This window comes from Drosophila rhopaloa, unplaced genomic scaffold, assembly GCF_018152115.1.
Source record: "Drosophila rhopaloa isolate 14029-0021.01 unplaced genomic scaffold, ASM1815211v1 contig_190, whole genome shotgun sequence".
In the NCBI taxonomy this organism is placed as follows: domain Eukaryota; kingdom Metazoa; phylum Arthropoda; class Insecta; order Diptera; family Drosophilidae; genus Drosophila; species Drosophila rhopaloa.
The window spans coordinates 786,806-801,547 of NW_025335073.1; the positions used below are offsets into that span (position 1 = coordinate 786,806).

The 14,742-nt window shown below is 46.4% G+C and overlaps 1 protein-coding gene and 1 long non-coding RNA gene across 3 annotated transcripts; one reads left to right on the forward strand and one right to left on the reverse strand.

Moving 5' to 3' along the window:
- Nucleotides 1-213: 213 nt before the first annotated feature.
- LOC108038834 lies at nucleotides 214-1,394 on the reverse strand. 2 transcript variants are annotated; one of them, XR_001768969.2, is made up of 4 exons: nucleotides 1,228-1,394; nucleotides 945-1,102; nucleotides 814-881; nucleotides 214-765 (listed from the first exon to the last, which is right to left on the reverse strand). It is a non-coding gene; the product is annotated as an uncharacterized LOC108038834 (long non-coding RNA). The 2 variants fall into 2 exon arrangements; XR_001768968.2 differs by having other exon boundaries at nucleotides 1,187-1,394.
- Nucleotides 1,395-8,813: 7,419 nt separating this feature from the next.
- LOC123037651 (GATA zinc finger domain-containing protein 8-like) lies at nucleotides 8,814-14,411 on the forward strand. The gene is made up of 2 exons (XM_044459312.1): nucleotides 8,814-8,950; nucleotides 14,180-14,411. Exons 1-2 carry the CDS (start codon nucleotides 8,814-8,816, stop codon nucleotides 14,409-14,411), a joined length of 369 nt encoding a protein of 122 aa, XP_044315247.1.
- The last annotated feature ends 331 nt before the right edge of the window (nucleotides 14,412-14,742 follow it).

Genomic DNA, 14,742 nt, shown 5'->3' on the forward strand with positions numbered 1-14,742 from the left:
GCTATGGGTATGGCTAGGATGGCCTTGGATTCGTCCAATGACCCACTTTTGGGAGAGGGAAAGGGAATATGGCGTGATGAGCATGACATTGCGTAGGTCAGGAATCGGGTTTAGTTGCTGCCGGAGATCAAAGCAATGTAGACGGAGTTCTTTCTATTTTTATTTTGTTTCGTTTGATACAAGAAAAAGTAAGGGTGCGAAAAGTGCTAGTGACGTGTGGAAATAAAGTGGAAATTTATTTATTTTAGGTACACCGGGTACCCTAGTACATAGGGCCCCGGCAGTTTTCTTAGATTTTCTTCGTTCTTCGCAAATTTCTCGGAGGAAGGGCAGCAGCCCTCGTGGTAGTACTCAGCCACCAGTAGCAGCAGCAGGCAGCAGTAGCAGCAGTAGCAGCAGTAGCAGCAGTAGCAGGAGCAGTAGCAACAGTAGCAACAGCAGCAGCAGGCAACAGTAGCAGCAGAAACCGCCGCAGGCAGCAGCAACAGCCGCAGGCAGCAGTAACAACCATCACCATCAACCAACACCGCCGCAGGCAGTTAGGTTATTTAACCACACAAAATTCAACGTTACATCGGTGAGTCCGTTCCGGGCACGTAGAACCCGAGCAGCACCACGACGCGACTCCCATACCACGCGGCATCTCCGACGTCACGGTCTGTAGTGGCCGAGGCAGGGCGTAATACTGGTTTCCACTCCGACGCGCGCCCTTTATAAGGGTCCCGAGTTGTCCTTCGCGACCCGCAGCCGGCTTACTGGCCGCGCCTGTGATAAGATTGTAAGATTTTTGTACTTGTAAATTTATATACTCACCCTCGTCCGTTTCCGCATGTCTTCGTGATTCCGGCAGCTTGAGTCCGGCCTTGCGCAAAACTCAGGGTCTGAAAATGCGAAAGCGGGCTTAGTAGAACGTAAAACAATCTATTCATATTATTCATATTTACCTGTCCCTTTTGTGTTTTCTTGGAGCTCCAGCAGGGTGATTAGGAGAGACAAGAGGTGTTAAATTAATTACAGCCGCTTGGCTTAAATTTTTCTGCGGGGCCAAATTTCCCGCCTTGCAGCCGGTGCAGTCCAGGCCGGGTAGTGGTTTTGTCCTGACCTGTAAGTAATGGTATAAGGAGTAGAGGATATGCTTAACGCTTATATTTGGCAATCTTATGTATATATTAATAAATAAATGTACTTAGAATGGAGATGAAGATGATGTGGGCCTAAGGCAATTACCAGCGGGGAGATGAACCGGTCGTAGTCTGGCCTGGCAGTGGCTCCGGCCTTAGAACATGGGTGATGCCTCCCTCGCGACACTAGGGGCACCACAGGGAGGGTGGGTGCGCTGTGGCAGCCACATCTGATGCCACTTTTCCGTCGTATTTGTATTTGATTACTTTTTCGTTGTTAGAGATGTTAGTATTTGTAGAGTGAGACGTCGATAGTAATCGATGTTTAGTGTTGTGGAAGCTGTAGGGGTACTCCGCCCTGAGGATTCCGGAGCTAGCCGGGGCCGTCCCAGGACGATGTAGTTCCATAACATTATGGCGCCCAATCTAAATATAAATATAAAGTGTCGGACGACGGCGTCTCACGAGTTTGCCTATTTATTTTCCCCTCAGCCAACAACACCGGTGACTTGCAGGGCAATATAAAGTTGCGTGCAACTGCATCGGAGGTGGTGGGCTTGGGGAAAATTAAGAGCTCGGAAGGATTTAGAGCAGACAGGAGGCTTGCCCAGACTGGAGGCAATTTGCTCCTGGTCACAGATCGCAGAAGCAGCGGTGACCTGCGGGTGGCATCTTAGCCCAAAAGGGAGGAGATTTGCACCTGCAGATAGCTAAATCTGTGATAAAAATCTGTGATAAAAAACTGTGATAAATTAGGTAGGGTTTAGTTAGTTATTTATTGGATGTTTGTTTTGTTATATTTTTGTTGTGAGAGTAGAAGTTTATCCTTTGTTTTGGTTTCGTGGGTGTGTTTGATTTTTCATCTCGGTTTTGAACTTAAATGTGTGATCGTGACCCGTGATGGACACGCGCTGCACGATAACCACGACCTGAGAATCAAAACATACGCGCGTAAAAAAAAAAAAAAGGATTCCACGAGCAGCCGATGTCCTTAACTGCCGGCTATCAACATAGTTGATAGCCAGTCCAGTTGACGAGCGGCGTGTGGAAGGACATATGGCGGAAAATAAAAAAATTTAAGCGCAGAAAAGTTTCTGGCACGGAGTCCACCGGCTGGTGACCGGTTCCATCTCCCCTAATTCAAATCTGAAAAGAAGCAAAATAAAAAGGAAAAATCATAAATATAATATATTATTTATTTATCTATTTATTTATTCTATTTATTTATTTATATTATTTATTCATTTTCCCAAGTATTTATTTATTTACCAAAAAATTTATAAATATCTTTCCTAAAATTATACATTTATTTATTTATTTAAAATTTTGTTTCTATAATTATTATCTGTTCTTACATGTATATATATTTATCTGTTTATTTATTATTTACTTGTCGTTATTATATTTATTTTTCTTCTTAAGTATTTATTTCTTTTGGTGATTTGTTTCGGGTGTTATACTAGAATTTTTAGGGAAATATACATATATTTTTTTTGTTGTGCTGTACGATGCCTTCCAAATACGATCTCCGATCGAAGGTTCTTCCGGCCGAGGAAGAGGAGAAATTGTGGTCCACCGATTTAGATGAGGTTGCCGGGGCCGAACAGCCACGTATATCGATGGGACTGCCAAGGACTCCGTTGGGTCGTCTGTATCAGGAGCTGCGCAGGGAACTTCAGGTGGGAACAAATCCCACGCAACATCTAGTTCTCGAGCAAGTAAACTCGGAGGCGAACCAGCTGCTACAGGTCGACGGAAAGGATGACCGTTCACAGGAGGCGTTTCTGGACAACGCGGCGAGGTCGGCCGTAAATGTGGCATTGGCCCAGGCGGCAGAGACCCATCGAAGGGCTCAGGAGTCCGGCGTCAGCCAGTCCTTAATGGATGAAATCCGAGGTGGCTTCCTGGAAATAATGAAGCTGATGAACGAGGAGTTAAGGCCTGCTGCTCAGCGGCCACAGCTTCCACAGGGGAACCACCCCGATCAGCAGCAGCATCCGGGTTGGACGGACACGGCGGCACCACAGGCTCCAAGTCTGGTCCAGAAAGGGGCGATTCCAAAGACTGCACCATCAGCAGACACGATTGGCTCCCGTCCACCGCCACCAAGGGTTCCACCAAAGCCGCCTAGAAGGCCCGTAGAGTCGTTACCAGTGGAGAGCAGCAGTCCAGGATATCCTCCGGATGGCGAACGAGGGAGACGAAACGAGTCTCGAAATTGGCACTTCGAGGACCGCAGGGCTTCCGATTTCCGCGAGGAGGCGCGTTTATATGACGTGCGAAACTCGGTGAAGGATTTTCTGTTCCGGCTCGAGTTCCTACAGCGGCAGTACCAGTGCCCTTAGCAGGAAGTGCTCCGCCATTTCCATGTGCTGCTAACTGGACGGGCACGCGAGTGGTATTGGGTCCACGTTCGTCACTGCAGGGTGGAGAGATGGCCGCAGCTGGGTGCCGCGCTAATGGATAGGTTCCGAGGCCACCAGACGGAGCACGACCGGATGCATCAGCTTCTGCAGAAGGAGCAACAGCCGGGAGAAGCCGTGGAGGATTATGTCCATGCGATGCAGCAGCTAGCCTCTCGCCTAAAAAAACCACTGTCAGAGCGACAGATGGTAAAAATTATTAAAAAGGGCTTGAGAGAGGGTATCGCAAGATTCGTTTACGCAATGGATGTGATGACTGTGGACGAGTTGAGGGAAGAGTGCTGCGAGGTGGAGCTTAATTTTGGACGACGAGGACGCGCGGCCTATGCGCACCCGATGCGTTATCCTCCGGCGGAGAAGGCCAGGGTTAGCGAGGCAGCTGGTCCAGATACTGCAGAGGATTCCCAGTGGCAGGTGAATGCGTTACAAGCGAAGGCGTTACAAGCGAAGGCCCGAAATCCGTTTCGAGCGGGCTGCTGGAAATGCGGAGCCGTAGACCACGGGTTCCGTGACTGCGCGGCAACAGAACGGTGCCTGTTCTGCTACCGATGCGGAAGGCCAGACACCGTGTCTCCGAGATGTCCGGATTGCGCGGAAAACGGTCGGCTGGGCGATCCGAGGGCGGGAAGGATGCGTCCAGACAAGAGTCCCGCGAAGCAGTAGATGTTTTAGGACTAAAAAAATTTTTAGTATGTACGAGTAGTAATAAGAACAATTTAAAATACTTACCCTTTGAGGAGAGGATGCGTCGGTACTTGGAGACCAGGAACCGAATTTTATCCGAGCACCAGTTAGCCGGCATGCGAACGGTGTCTAGGAAGGTCCAGAAGGCCAGGGATCGATTCCGGAAGAGACGAGCGAGGAGGCGAGAAGTGGTTACCGCTGTGAAGCGCAGTGGAACGGGAGACCCTCGACCATTCGCTGAAGTCCGGATCCTCCCCAACAGCTGACTGGATTGTTGGACACGGGAGTGAGTGTCAGCCCGCTGGGCAAAGGTGGAAGAGAGCTCGTCGAGGCGTTGGATGTGCCAATCCAGAAGTACCTATCCGTGGTCCGAACGGCGTCTGGAGAGGACCGCTCGATTATAGGACGCGTCAAGCTACCTGTGGAGTACTGAGGACAGATAAAGCGGATCCTGTTCTATGTATGTCCTTACCTGGAGCAGGAAGCCTATTTCGAAGTGGACTTCTGGCAGGCGTTTGGCTTGGCTCCGGCGGTGATAGGCCACAGCGACCCGGAAAGCGTGAAGAAGGCAGACGAAATCCACGCTAGGGACATGGAGCACTACGCCGAACAGGAAGATGACGACGAGGAAAAGCCAGATCCCGAATCCTGGACCTTATCCGAGGCCGACGCACGAGAGCTCGCGGAGATCCAGAAGGTGTTTCTCACATTTGAGAAGGATGGTCTGGGAACGACCAATCTGGAAAGGCACACGATCGAGCTGATTGAGGGAGCCAAGGTCTTCAAGGATCGGCCGTATCCCATGTCTCCAGCCAAGCAGAAGGTAGTCGAGGATGAGGTGGACAAGATGCTAGCGCTCGGAGTCATCGAAGAGAGCATGAGCCCGTGGACCAACCGGACGACGGTAGTGTCGAGACCTGAGAAAGTTCGGTTCTGCTTAGTCGCCCGCAAATTGAACGATCTGACCGTCAAAGACGCTTACTCGCTGCCTAGTATCGACGGAATCCTGTCCAGAATCGACCCAACCTTTTTACATTTCCAGCGTGGATTTGAAGTTCGCATTCTGGCAGATCGAGTTGGACCCGAAAAGCAAGGAACTGACGGCCTTTACGATTCCTGGTCGGCCTCTCTATCAGTTCCGGGTGATGCCTGGTTGGTGAGACTCATGGACCGAGTGATCCCAGCTGAGATTCGTTCCAACGTATTTGTCTACCTAGATGATCTGCTGATACTGGCTCCAGATATCCAGACTTTTTCTTAGGCTGGGATAGACTTCAGTCCGGCCAGAGTCCTCTACAGTTAAATTTGTAGAAACACAGGAGACGAAACGGGACTGGGAGTTGTATACGGGATCACGTGGTGTGGGTCTCCACCTCTACGTAGCGTAGATCGCTCGGAGGCGTAATGTCAACTGGCCGACACCAATTAGCACCCGGGTAGCTTTTCCGGTCTGGCAAACGTTCGTATTGGACAGAGTAAGCCTCGGAAGCGCAAAACGGGAACTTGTCTGACGCGGACGAGCACGCGTACGGCCTCGTCGTCCGTGTTGCGTAGAGAAAACGAACCTCGGAAACGCAACACGAAAACGGGGGCTGCCGCAAATTTAACTCACGGGGATTTTGACTGGGCCTAAGCGTGGCCGATCGGGGCTAGCTTTTCCAGTCCGGCAAGCGTCCGTATTGCACAGAGAAAGCCTCGGAAGCAATACGGGAACTTGTCCGACGCGAACGAGCACGCGTACAGTCTCGTCGTCCGTGTTGCGTAGAGAAAACGAACCTCGAAAACGCAACACGAAAAAAACGGGGCCGCCTCTAATTTAACTCACGGTATTTCGACTGGGCCTAAGCGTGGGCGATCGGGGTTAGCTTTTCCGGTCCGGCAAGCGTCCGTATTGCACAGAGAAAGCCTCGGAAGCGCAATACGGGAACTTGTCCGACGCGAACGAGCACGCGTACAGTCTCGTCGTCCGTGTTGCGTAGAGAAAACGAACCTCGGAAACGCAACACGAAAAAAACGGGGCCGCCACTAATTTAACTCGCAGGGATTTCGACTGGGCCTAAGCGTGGGCGATCGGGGGGGGGAACGCGGGGAAATCGACGGAAATTTTCCCGTCCGGCAAGCGTTCGTTTTGCGCAGAGTAAGCCTCGGAAGCGCAATACGGCAATTTGTCCGACGTGAATAGACACGCGGGCAGCTTTGGCGTCCGCGTTGCGTAGAGAAAATAAACCTCGGAAACGCAACTCAGAAACCTCACTGACCCGAAAAGCCCCTCCGCGAAATGCACTAAATCTTATTAGCCTCTCCCTAACCTGAGCGTGAGCAGAAAAGGCCGGCGATAGTTTCTCGCCGACCCGAAAACACTCAGCGAAGTTCCCTAAATTTTAGTAGGCTTGGGGGTTTGAATTTCACAACCCTATGTTCATTTTATTCACTTAGTGTTTCTCCCTAACCTTCGCACTCAGTGGGTTTCTAGTCTCTGCTTCTTGTCTTACTCTATAGCTTGGTATGGCGTTGCCGTCCGCGGGGTTTTCTGCTGCTGGTGTTGTCCTTCTGGTCTGAGTTGCTTGGCTGCCGCAAAAAGAATGAGGCCGATCCCCGTCCATCAAGGTTCCACGTCGACACGCTTTTTCCCTTTACAGCACGCTTTTTGCTATTAACACCACTAAGCTTGTCCTTAATCGCACGCTTTGCGTTTAAAATCTCGCGCGCTTATTCACGGGTGATTGCGATAACTTATCGATACTGTTGGACATTCGCCCCGACTGGCCAGCGGACTGATCTTGCTGATCAATACTGGTGACCTCGCGCGCGCCTATTTGAAAACTAGTATTACTTAGGTTTTAGACTTAAACATATATTTGAGAAACTATCTATAAATATCCCTTCAATGGCTGAATCGGAGAGTCGCAGAATGCCTGAAAGCAGCAGGGTTAACGATTGGTATGAGTAAACCAAAGTTTTGCTTCAAATCATTGACCTACTTGGGTTTTATCGTTGGTGGAGGTCGTCTACGCATGGATCCGGGACGAGTAGCAGCGATCAGGAGGATGCCAGAGCCTAGGACGATGAAGGAGGTGAGAGCGTTTCTTGGGACTGCTGGATGGTACCGCCGGTTTACAAAGAACTTTGCGACGTTGGCCGCCCCGCTTACTGAATTGCTGAAGAAAACTGGAAACTCGAAGTTTTCATTGAGTCCAGAGGCTCAGCTTGCGGTAGAAGCTTTGAAGATGGCGTTAACGTCTGCACCAGTCCTGGTGCATGCGGACTTTAAGAGACGGTTCTTTATACAGTGCGATGCGTCACACGTCGGAGTCGGGGCGGTGATTTTCCAGCGAGACGACGACGGACAAGAGCAGCCAATTGCCTTTTTCTCGGCTAAGATGAATAAACATCAGGTAAATTACACCGTGACCGAGAAAGTGTGTCTCGCGGCGCTCATGGCCACTCGGAAGTTCCGGCCGTATGTCGAAGGGATGCCATTCACCTGCATCACGGACCATGCCAGCTTGAAGTGGCTCATGTCCATGAAAGATCTGTCGCGACGGTTGGCGAGGTGGTCACTGCAGCCTCAAGGATTCCACTTCAACATCGAGCATCGAAAAGGGAGCGAGAACGTCGTGGCAGACACCCTTTCACGGTGTGTGGAGGAGCTCGTAGTGAATCCGACGGATTTGTTGGGTTTCGAAACCACCGAGTTCGCTGGAGAAAGTTACCTCGAGTTAGTGAGGGATGTGGAAGACAACTTGGAAAACTTACCGGACTTGAACATCGAGCATGGTCTCATCTTCAAGAGAGTTTCTTCATCAAATTTGTACGACGAGGTGGAAGGTTCGGAGTGGAAACTGTGGATCCCACAGAGTCTAACCCACAGCCTAATTGAGCGTGCACATACGGACCCAACAGCAGATCATGGCGGAATGGGAAAGACTCTGGAAATCCTCCGACGGTAGTTCTACTGGCCAGGCATAGTTCTCCAAGTCCGCGAGTTTGTGCGTGGATGTGATGTCTGCAAGGAATCCAAAGCGCCAAATTTCCGGATGCAGGTCGGTATTGGAGAAAGAGTCCAGACGGAACAGGCATTCCAGAAGCTGTATATCGACTTCTTGGGGAAATATCCGAGGTCAAAGAAGGGTCATAACTGGATTTTTATCGTGGTGGACCATTTCTCCAAATTTGTATTCCTGAAGGCCATGAGGGAAGCTACATCCTCGAACGTCGTCGATTTTCTCATCCACGAGGTATTTTACAAATTTGTCGTCCCGGAGGTAATACACTCAGACAATGGTCGGCAGTTCACGTCGAAGATGGAGAGTTTCGGTATCTTACACCTAAAGACTACGGTATACTCCCCACAGAGCAACGACGCAGAACGAGTAAATCGAAGCGTGTTGGCCGCAATCCGGAGCTTTTTAGATGGTGACCATCGAGACTGGGACGTCTACCTTCCGAAGATTGAGGTAGCCCTTCGAAACGCGATCCACTCGGCGACAGGAGAAGCGCCTTTCTTTACAGTGTTCGGACATCATATGTGAACAGCGCCAACTATAGGTTAGCGAGGAAGCTAAAGTCCTTGTGTGACGACGAGATGGCGGGGATGGAGACGGCGGACAAACTCCGAGTGATCCAGGAAAAGGTCCGAAAGAATCTGGAGACAGCCTATGACCGAAGCCGCAAGCGATATGACCAACGGGCTCGAAACTTCATGGCCAAGCCAGGTCGGAGGTATACCGCCGAAACTTCGTCCTCAGTGACTTTGGAAAGTCGTTCAACGCCAAGTGCGCCAGGAAATTCCTTAAGGCTCGAGTGGTGAAAGCCGTTGGCAACAATGCAAACGAATTGGAAGACCTGCAAGGATGCCACCTCGGAGTTTACCACGCCAAGGATATCCGGATGTAATCTAAAAAAAAAGGTAGCACAAAGTAAAGGAGCGCAAGAGAAAAAAACAAAGGCAGTACTTCCCGGCAAGCGTGGGCCCCGCGTAGGGCACCGTTTGGAACTGCATTCGAATTTCGCCAGACACCGATCTCCAATGCTCCCAATGATTTCGTCGAGTGGCCTTGGTTTGAAGGCGTCTCTCTAAATCCTTGGGTGGTGTTGCATTTCAGGTTGGAATCGGATGGAAGAACTAAGAAGGAGGTATTCGTTTTTGGTATCGATAAAGTTTGGAAGTGGCGCCCCCTATTTAAGTGGCTATCTAGCTATTTAAACTAGCCCGCTTCGCTCTGGGTATGGCTAGGATGGCCTTGGATTCGTCCAATGACCCACTTTTGGGAGAGGGAAAGGAAATATGGCGTGATGAGCATGACATTGCGTAGGTCAGGAATCGGGTTTAGTTGCTGCCGGAGATCAAAGCAATGTAGACGGAGTTCTTTCTATTTTTATTTTGTTTCGTTTGATACAAGAAAAAGTAAGGGTGCGAAAAGTGCTAGTGACGTGTGGAAATAAAGTGGAAATTTATTTATTTTAGGTACACCGGGTACCCTAGTACATAGGGCCCCGGAAGTTTTCTTAGATTTTCTTCGTTCTTCGCAAATTTCTCGGAGGAAGGGCAGCAGCCCTCGTGGTAGTACTCAGCCACCAGTAGCAGCAGCAGCAGTCAGCAGTAGCAGCAGCAGTAGCAACAGTAGCAACAGAGGCAGCAGCAGGCAACAGTAGCAGCAGAAACCGCAGCAGGCAGCAGCAACAGCCGCAGGCAGCAGCAACAGCCGCAGGCAGCAGTAACAACCATCACCACCAACCAACACCGCCGCAGGCAGTTAGGTTATTTAACCACAGAAAATTCAACGTTACCTCGGTGAGTCCGTTCCGGGCACGTAGAACCCGAGCAGCACCACGACGCGACTCCCATACTGTAGTGGCCGAGGCAGGGCGTAATACTAGTTTCCACTCCGACGCGCGCCCTTTATAAGGGTCCCGAGTTGTCCTTAGGGGACCCGCAGCCGGCTTACTTGCCGAGCCTGTGATTAGGTTGTAAGATTAATTTTTGTACTGTAGTATGCGCATATATTGAATATCTACTGTAAACACACAACACTGTGTTGCAGTGCATTCATAAAGGCCCGGTCAAATAACCTAAGTGGCCGAACACGAGTCGATCGGCGAGCTCACAGAAAGTGCAAGTGTCAGCATTCTGTTACACACGCCGGCCGAACTCAAGTGCATGCATATACCCTCGCGCTCCAGTTTAAGAGAGCATAATTTAATACATATAATATATAGGTACATAGCCGTCTCTCTGCCGCCACCTGCGAGCAGCGCAGCTACGAGACTTAGACTTAATTAGACTTAAAGAATATTGTAAAAGAACAGAGACACTTTGATCGTTGGAGCGGCACCATTGCTGCTCCTACTAAATAAAAAACACAAATTGGAACCAAACAGAATAATCTTATTTCATGGCGACCGTGACTAGAGTCACAAGGAGCAGCGGATCGGGAAGATTAATAATACAATGAGGATACAAGGAGGATATACACAAAAAAAACACGTCTGAGTGAGTAGAGTGTGCGTGATGGTACGTGGAGGTCAGAAGAATAAAATTAAAAAAAAGAATAACCCGCATAAAGTGGCTGCTATTTGCTCAATCAACACCGCCCGCGTGGACGACGGCGCAAAAACTTTATAATGAGCTTGAATTTTTAAAGGAAACCCTCCAAAATAGAGTACCACAAGGCACAACTCACTCAGCAACCCAAATACAAGTAATAAATGAAAAACTAATAACGAAACCAAATATTCCCAAGCCACTGCCGAAACGACCACAAGTCTGCCCGACCGACTGCCCCGGACCTCTCAACTCTGCGGCATGCAATACCGCATGCATGAAGCCGAAGACCAGTGCGAAGACCAGCACCGGTACCGCCTGAGCCCATAGGCCCAGGACAGCAGCAGCAGATATCAAGCGTGGGAGGCACGACCGCCACCTGCGCCTTCGAAGGAGCGTCAGCGTAGCCAAACCGGCGACGACCAGTTGACGTAGAAGGAAGAAAGAGAAACCAACCAAGCTGGATCAAAAATTTTTTTTTACCCATGCACTGCGTTGCATAATTTTTTTGATTGCACTACGATGCATATTTTTTTTATATAATATAATATTTTGTAAAATTGAACGGAACCTGCCCGATTAGATGTGTAGCCCGTAAAGCTATGCAAAAACTAGGTAGGAAGTTTGTTAATTTAAATGCGCAGTAATGCGATAAGTAAATTTTCAATAGAAGATCATAATAATTTTAATAAAACACTTTATACACATAAAATAAAAGTATATGCAAAACCCACCAAAATGACTTTGGACATAAAAACAGTGGATTCCACTGCCAATGTCATCAACAAGGTAGAATCTAGCAACATCAATCTATATTGGGTACATATACTCTTGATAATCATTGTTGTTATCATGTGCGTCACTTTCTTTTACAAAATTTACAAGCTGCATAATAATTGTCTGAAAAAAAGGTATATGAGCCGGGGAAATGACCTGGATAAAATATAAGCAGCAAAATAAATAAATAAAAAAATAAAATAAAAAAAAAACAGCACAAACAACAGTGATTACACATAAATATATTTCATAAATGTTAACACCTAAAATATAAGAAAATGAAATACAATAAAAACAAGAAAGAAAAGCTAACTTCGGGCGGAGCCGAAGTTGATATACCCTTGCAGAATATTCTGTAAATTATATTCTCCAAAATTATTCATATGATGCAATCTTAATACTCATAAAAAATCCCAACTTCCTAACTTTAAAAACACCAAAGTTATGGCATTTCCAATCGTTCAGTTATATGGCAGCTATAGGATATAGTCGGCCGATCCTTATGAAATTTGATAGGTTGGATTGATTGGTTAAAAATAGAACCCATAGAAAATCCCAACTTCCTAACTTAACAAAAACCAAAGTTGTGGCATTTCCGATCAATCAGTTATATGGTGGCTATAGGATATAGTCGGCCGATCCTTATGAAATTTGGTAGTTCGGATTGATAGGCCAAATATAACACCCATAGAAAATCCCAACTTCCTAACTTCACTAACACCAAAGTTATGGCATTTCCGATCAATCAGTTATATGGCAGCTATAGGATATAGTCGGCCGATCTTTATGAAATTTGGTAGGTCGGATTGATTGGCCAAATATAAAACCCATATAAAATTCCAACTTCCTAACTTAACAAACAGCAGAGTTATGGCATTTCCGATCAATCAGTTATATGGCAGCTATAGGATATAGTCGGCCGATCCCGGCCGTTCCGACTTATATACTGCGTGCAAAGGAAAGAAGGGTGTGTGCAAAGTTTCAATTCGATATCTTTAAAACTGAGAGACTAGTTCGCGTAGAAACAGACAGACGGACAGACAGACGGACAGACGGACAGACGGACAGACGGACAGACGGACAGACGGACAGACGGACAGACGGACAGACGGACAGACGGACATGGCTATATCAACTCAGGAGGTTATCCTGATCAAGAATATATATACTTTATAGGGTCGGAGATGTCTCCTTCACTGCGTTGCACACTTTTGACCAAAATTATAATACCCTCTGCAAGGGTATAATGAATAAATAAAAATAAAAAATATATATTAAGTAAAAATGGCTACACTAAAGGCAATTAGAGACACGTATGATAGGGACATTCACTTTAAAGAAAGAATTCTGCAATTAGTTTCAGCAACTTCAGTGAGCATTTATGGTTTAGAAAATGTATATATTGAAACATTTAATTTAGATACTTCTCCACTAATACATTGCACAAGCACCCAAAAGGGAATTGTATTATCCACTATTCCAGGCGTACAAGTTAGATCGGTAGTAGACGAGCACCCAATACTAGGTAGAGCAATAGTAATGACAGTTTTCAAGAAATAATTCATATCCATAATATAATGGAATGGAATAAATTATACAAGTTAATAAAAAAAAAAATAAATATAAAAATATTTCAATATATTCTTCTTACAAAGTATGGCTAAACTAAAGGCATGGAATGGAACAAATTGTACGGGGAATTGGCAAACATTAAAACTAATTTTGACAGATCATACAAGTCACTAACCCAGAATAGACCCATCCAAAAGAACACGGTTAGGAAGCATGTTGAAATATTAGTAGAGCGCGAATGATCACAGGGAAAGATTAAATCAAGATCATTGGTCACAGGTATCGAAACTTTTGATACGACTACGATCTAATTTAATATTTGTTAAACAAAAGTTCAGTTTAGAAATATCGGTACCAACCGTTCTAAACACTCCAATAGCAGTTGACACTGCACCTGACCCGGAATCAACAGAAACGAATGAATCGGAGTCAGAAGAGCTTCCCGAAGTAAACCTCAAAATAGAAGATGACGATTTGAATAATCTTACTATTCCGGCGGTATACACTGATCTGGACAATTCAACAGATTCAGATACTTCGAGTGTAATAGAAAACAAAATAAGTAACTCTATCACAATGGCACAATCAAATATTGATTTTATTAATACAGCATCCAAGCTTATACCAGTTTTTGATGGTAAGGCTGAAAATTTAACAAGCTTCATTGATGCTTTACAAATAATAGAATCAATAAAAGGCGAGCACGAAGAATTAGCTGTGTCCATAATTAAAACAAAGCTAAAAGGTGTCGCCAGAAATCTATTCGGTAATGAAACCACAATTACTGAAGTGATTTCCAGACTAAGAGGCAACGTCAAAGGCGAAACTGTAGAAGTATTATCAGCGAAGCTGATGAACCTACAGCAGCGCAATAAAACTGCTAACCAATACACACAAGAAATTGAGCAGATGACGAAAGCCATAGAAGGTGCATATATAACAGATGGTTTACCTTTAGAGCTAGCCAGAAGTTATTCCACGCAACATGCAGTCAAGGCAATGACTAAAAATTGCTCAATTGATAAGGTAAAACTTATCATGCAAGCTCGCACCTTTAGTACTATGAACGATGCCGTTTACAAATTTGTCAATAGTTGCACTGAAGCAACTGGACAGTCAAACACCGTCCTATATTTCAAGAACTATCCACAGCGCGGCTCAAATCGCGGACGTGGAAATTATAGAGGTAATTTTCGTGGTAATCACAATAACTACAACAACAATAACTATAACAACAATTACCAAAATAACAATGGACCAAAGCGATGTCAGAATAACCCAAAATACTAACCAAAACACATCGGAAAACTCCCAAAGCCCTTTAAATACTCAACAATAAAAGAAGTCAGAGTTCACACCATTAATCTCAGCCAAAATATATTCGTTTCATTTTTCAATGTAGCTACTGGAAAAGAACTTATCTTTTTAATAGACACAGGTGCGAACATTTCCATTTTAAAAGAAACTTCGGATAACTTCCAAAACATCCAAGATGATTACATCATAGACATAAAAGGCATAAGTCAAGAAATAACCAAGTCCCAAGGTTTAGTTTCTATGGAGATACAGACAACTAAATACATAATTCCACACGATTTTCATATCGTAAATTCACATTTCC

Bases quoted from the DNA above. Each gene is read 5' to 3' on its own strand.
- LOC123037651 (XM_044459312.1), top strand. From the start codon at position 8,814: ATGGCGGGGATGGAGACGGCGGACAAACTCCGAGTGATCCAGGAAAAG. The intron at 8,951-14,179 runs GTATACCGCCGA...TCGCACCTTTAG, and splicing joins ATGGCCAAGCCAGGTCGGAG to TACTATGAACGATGCCGTTT.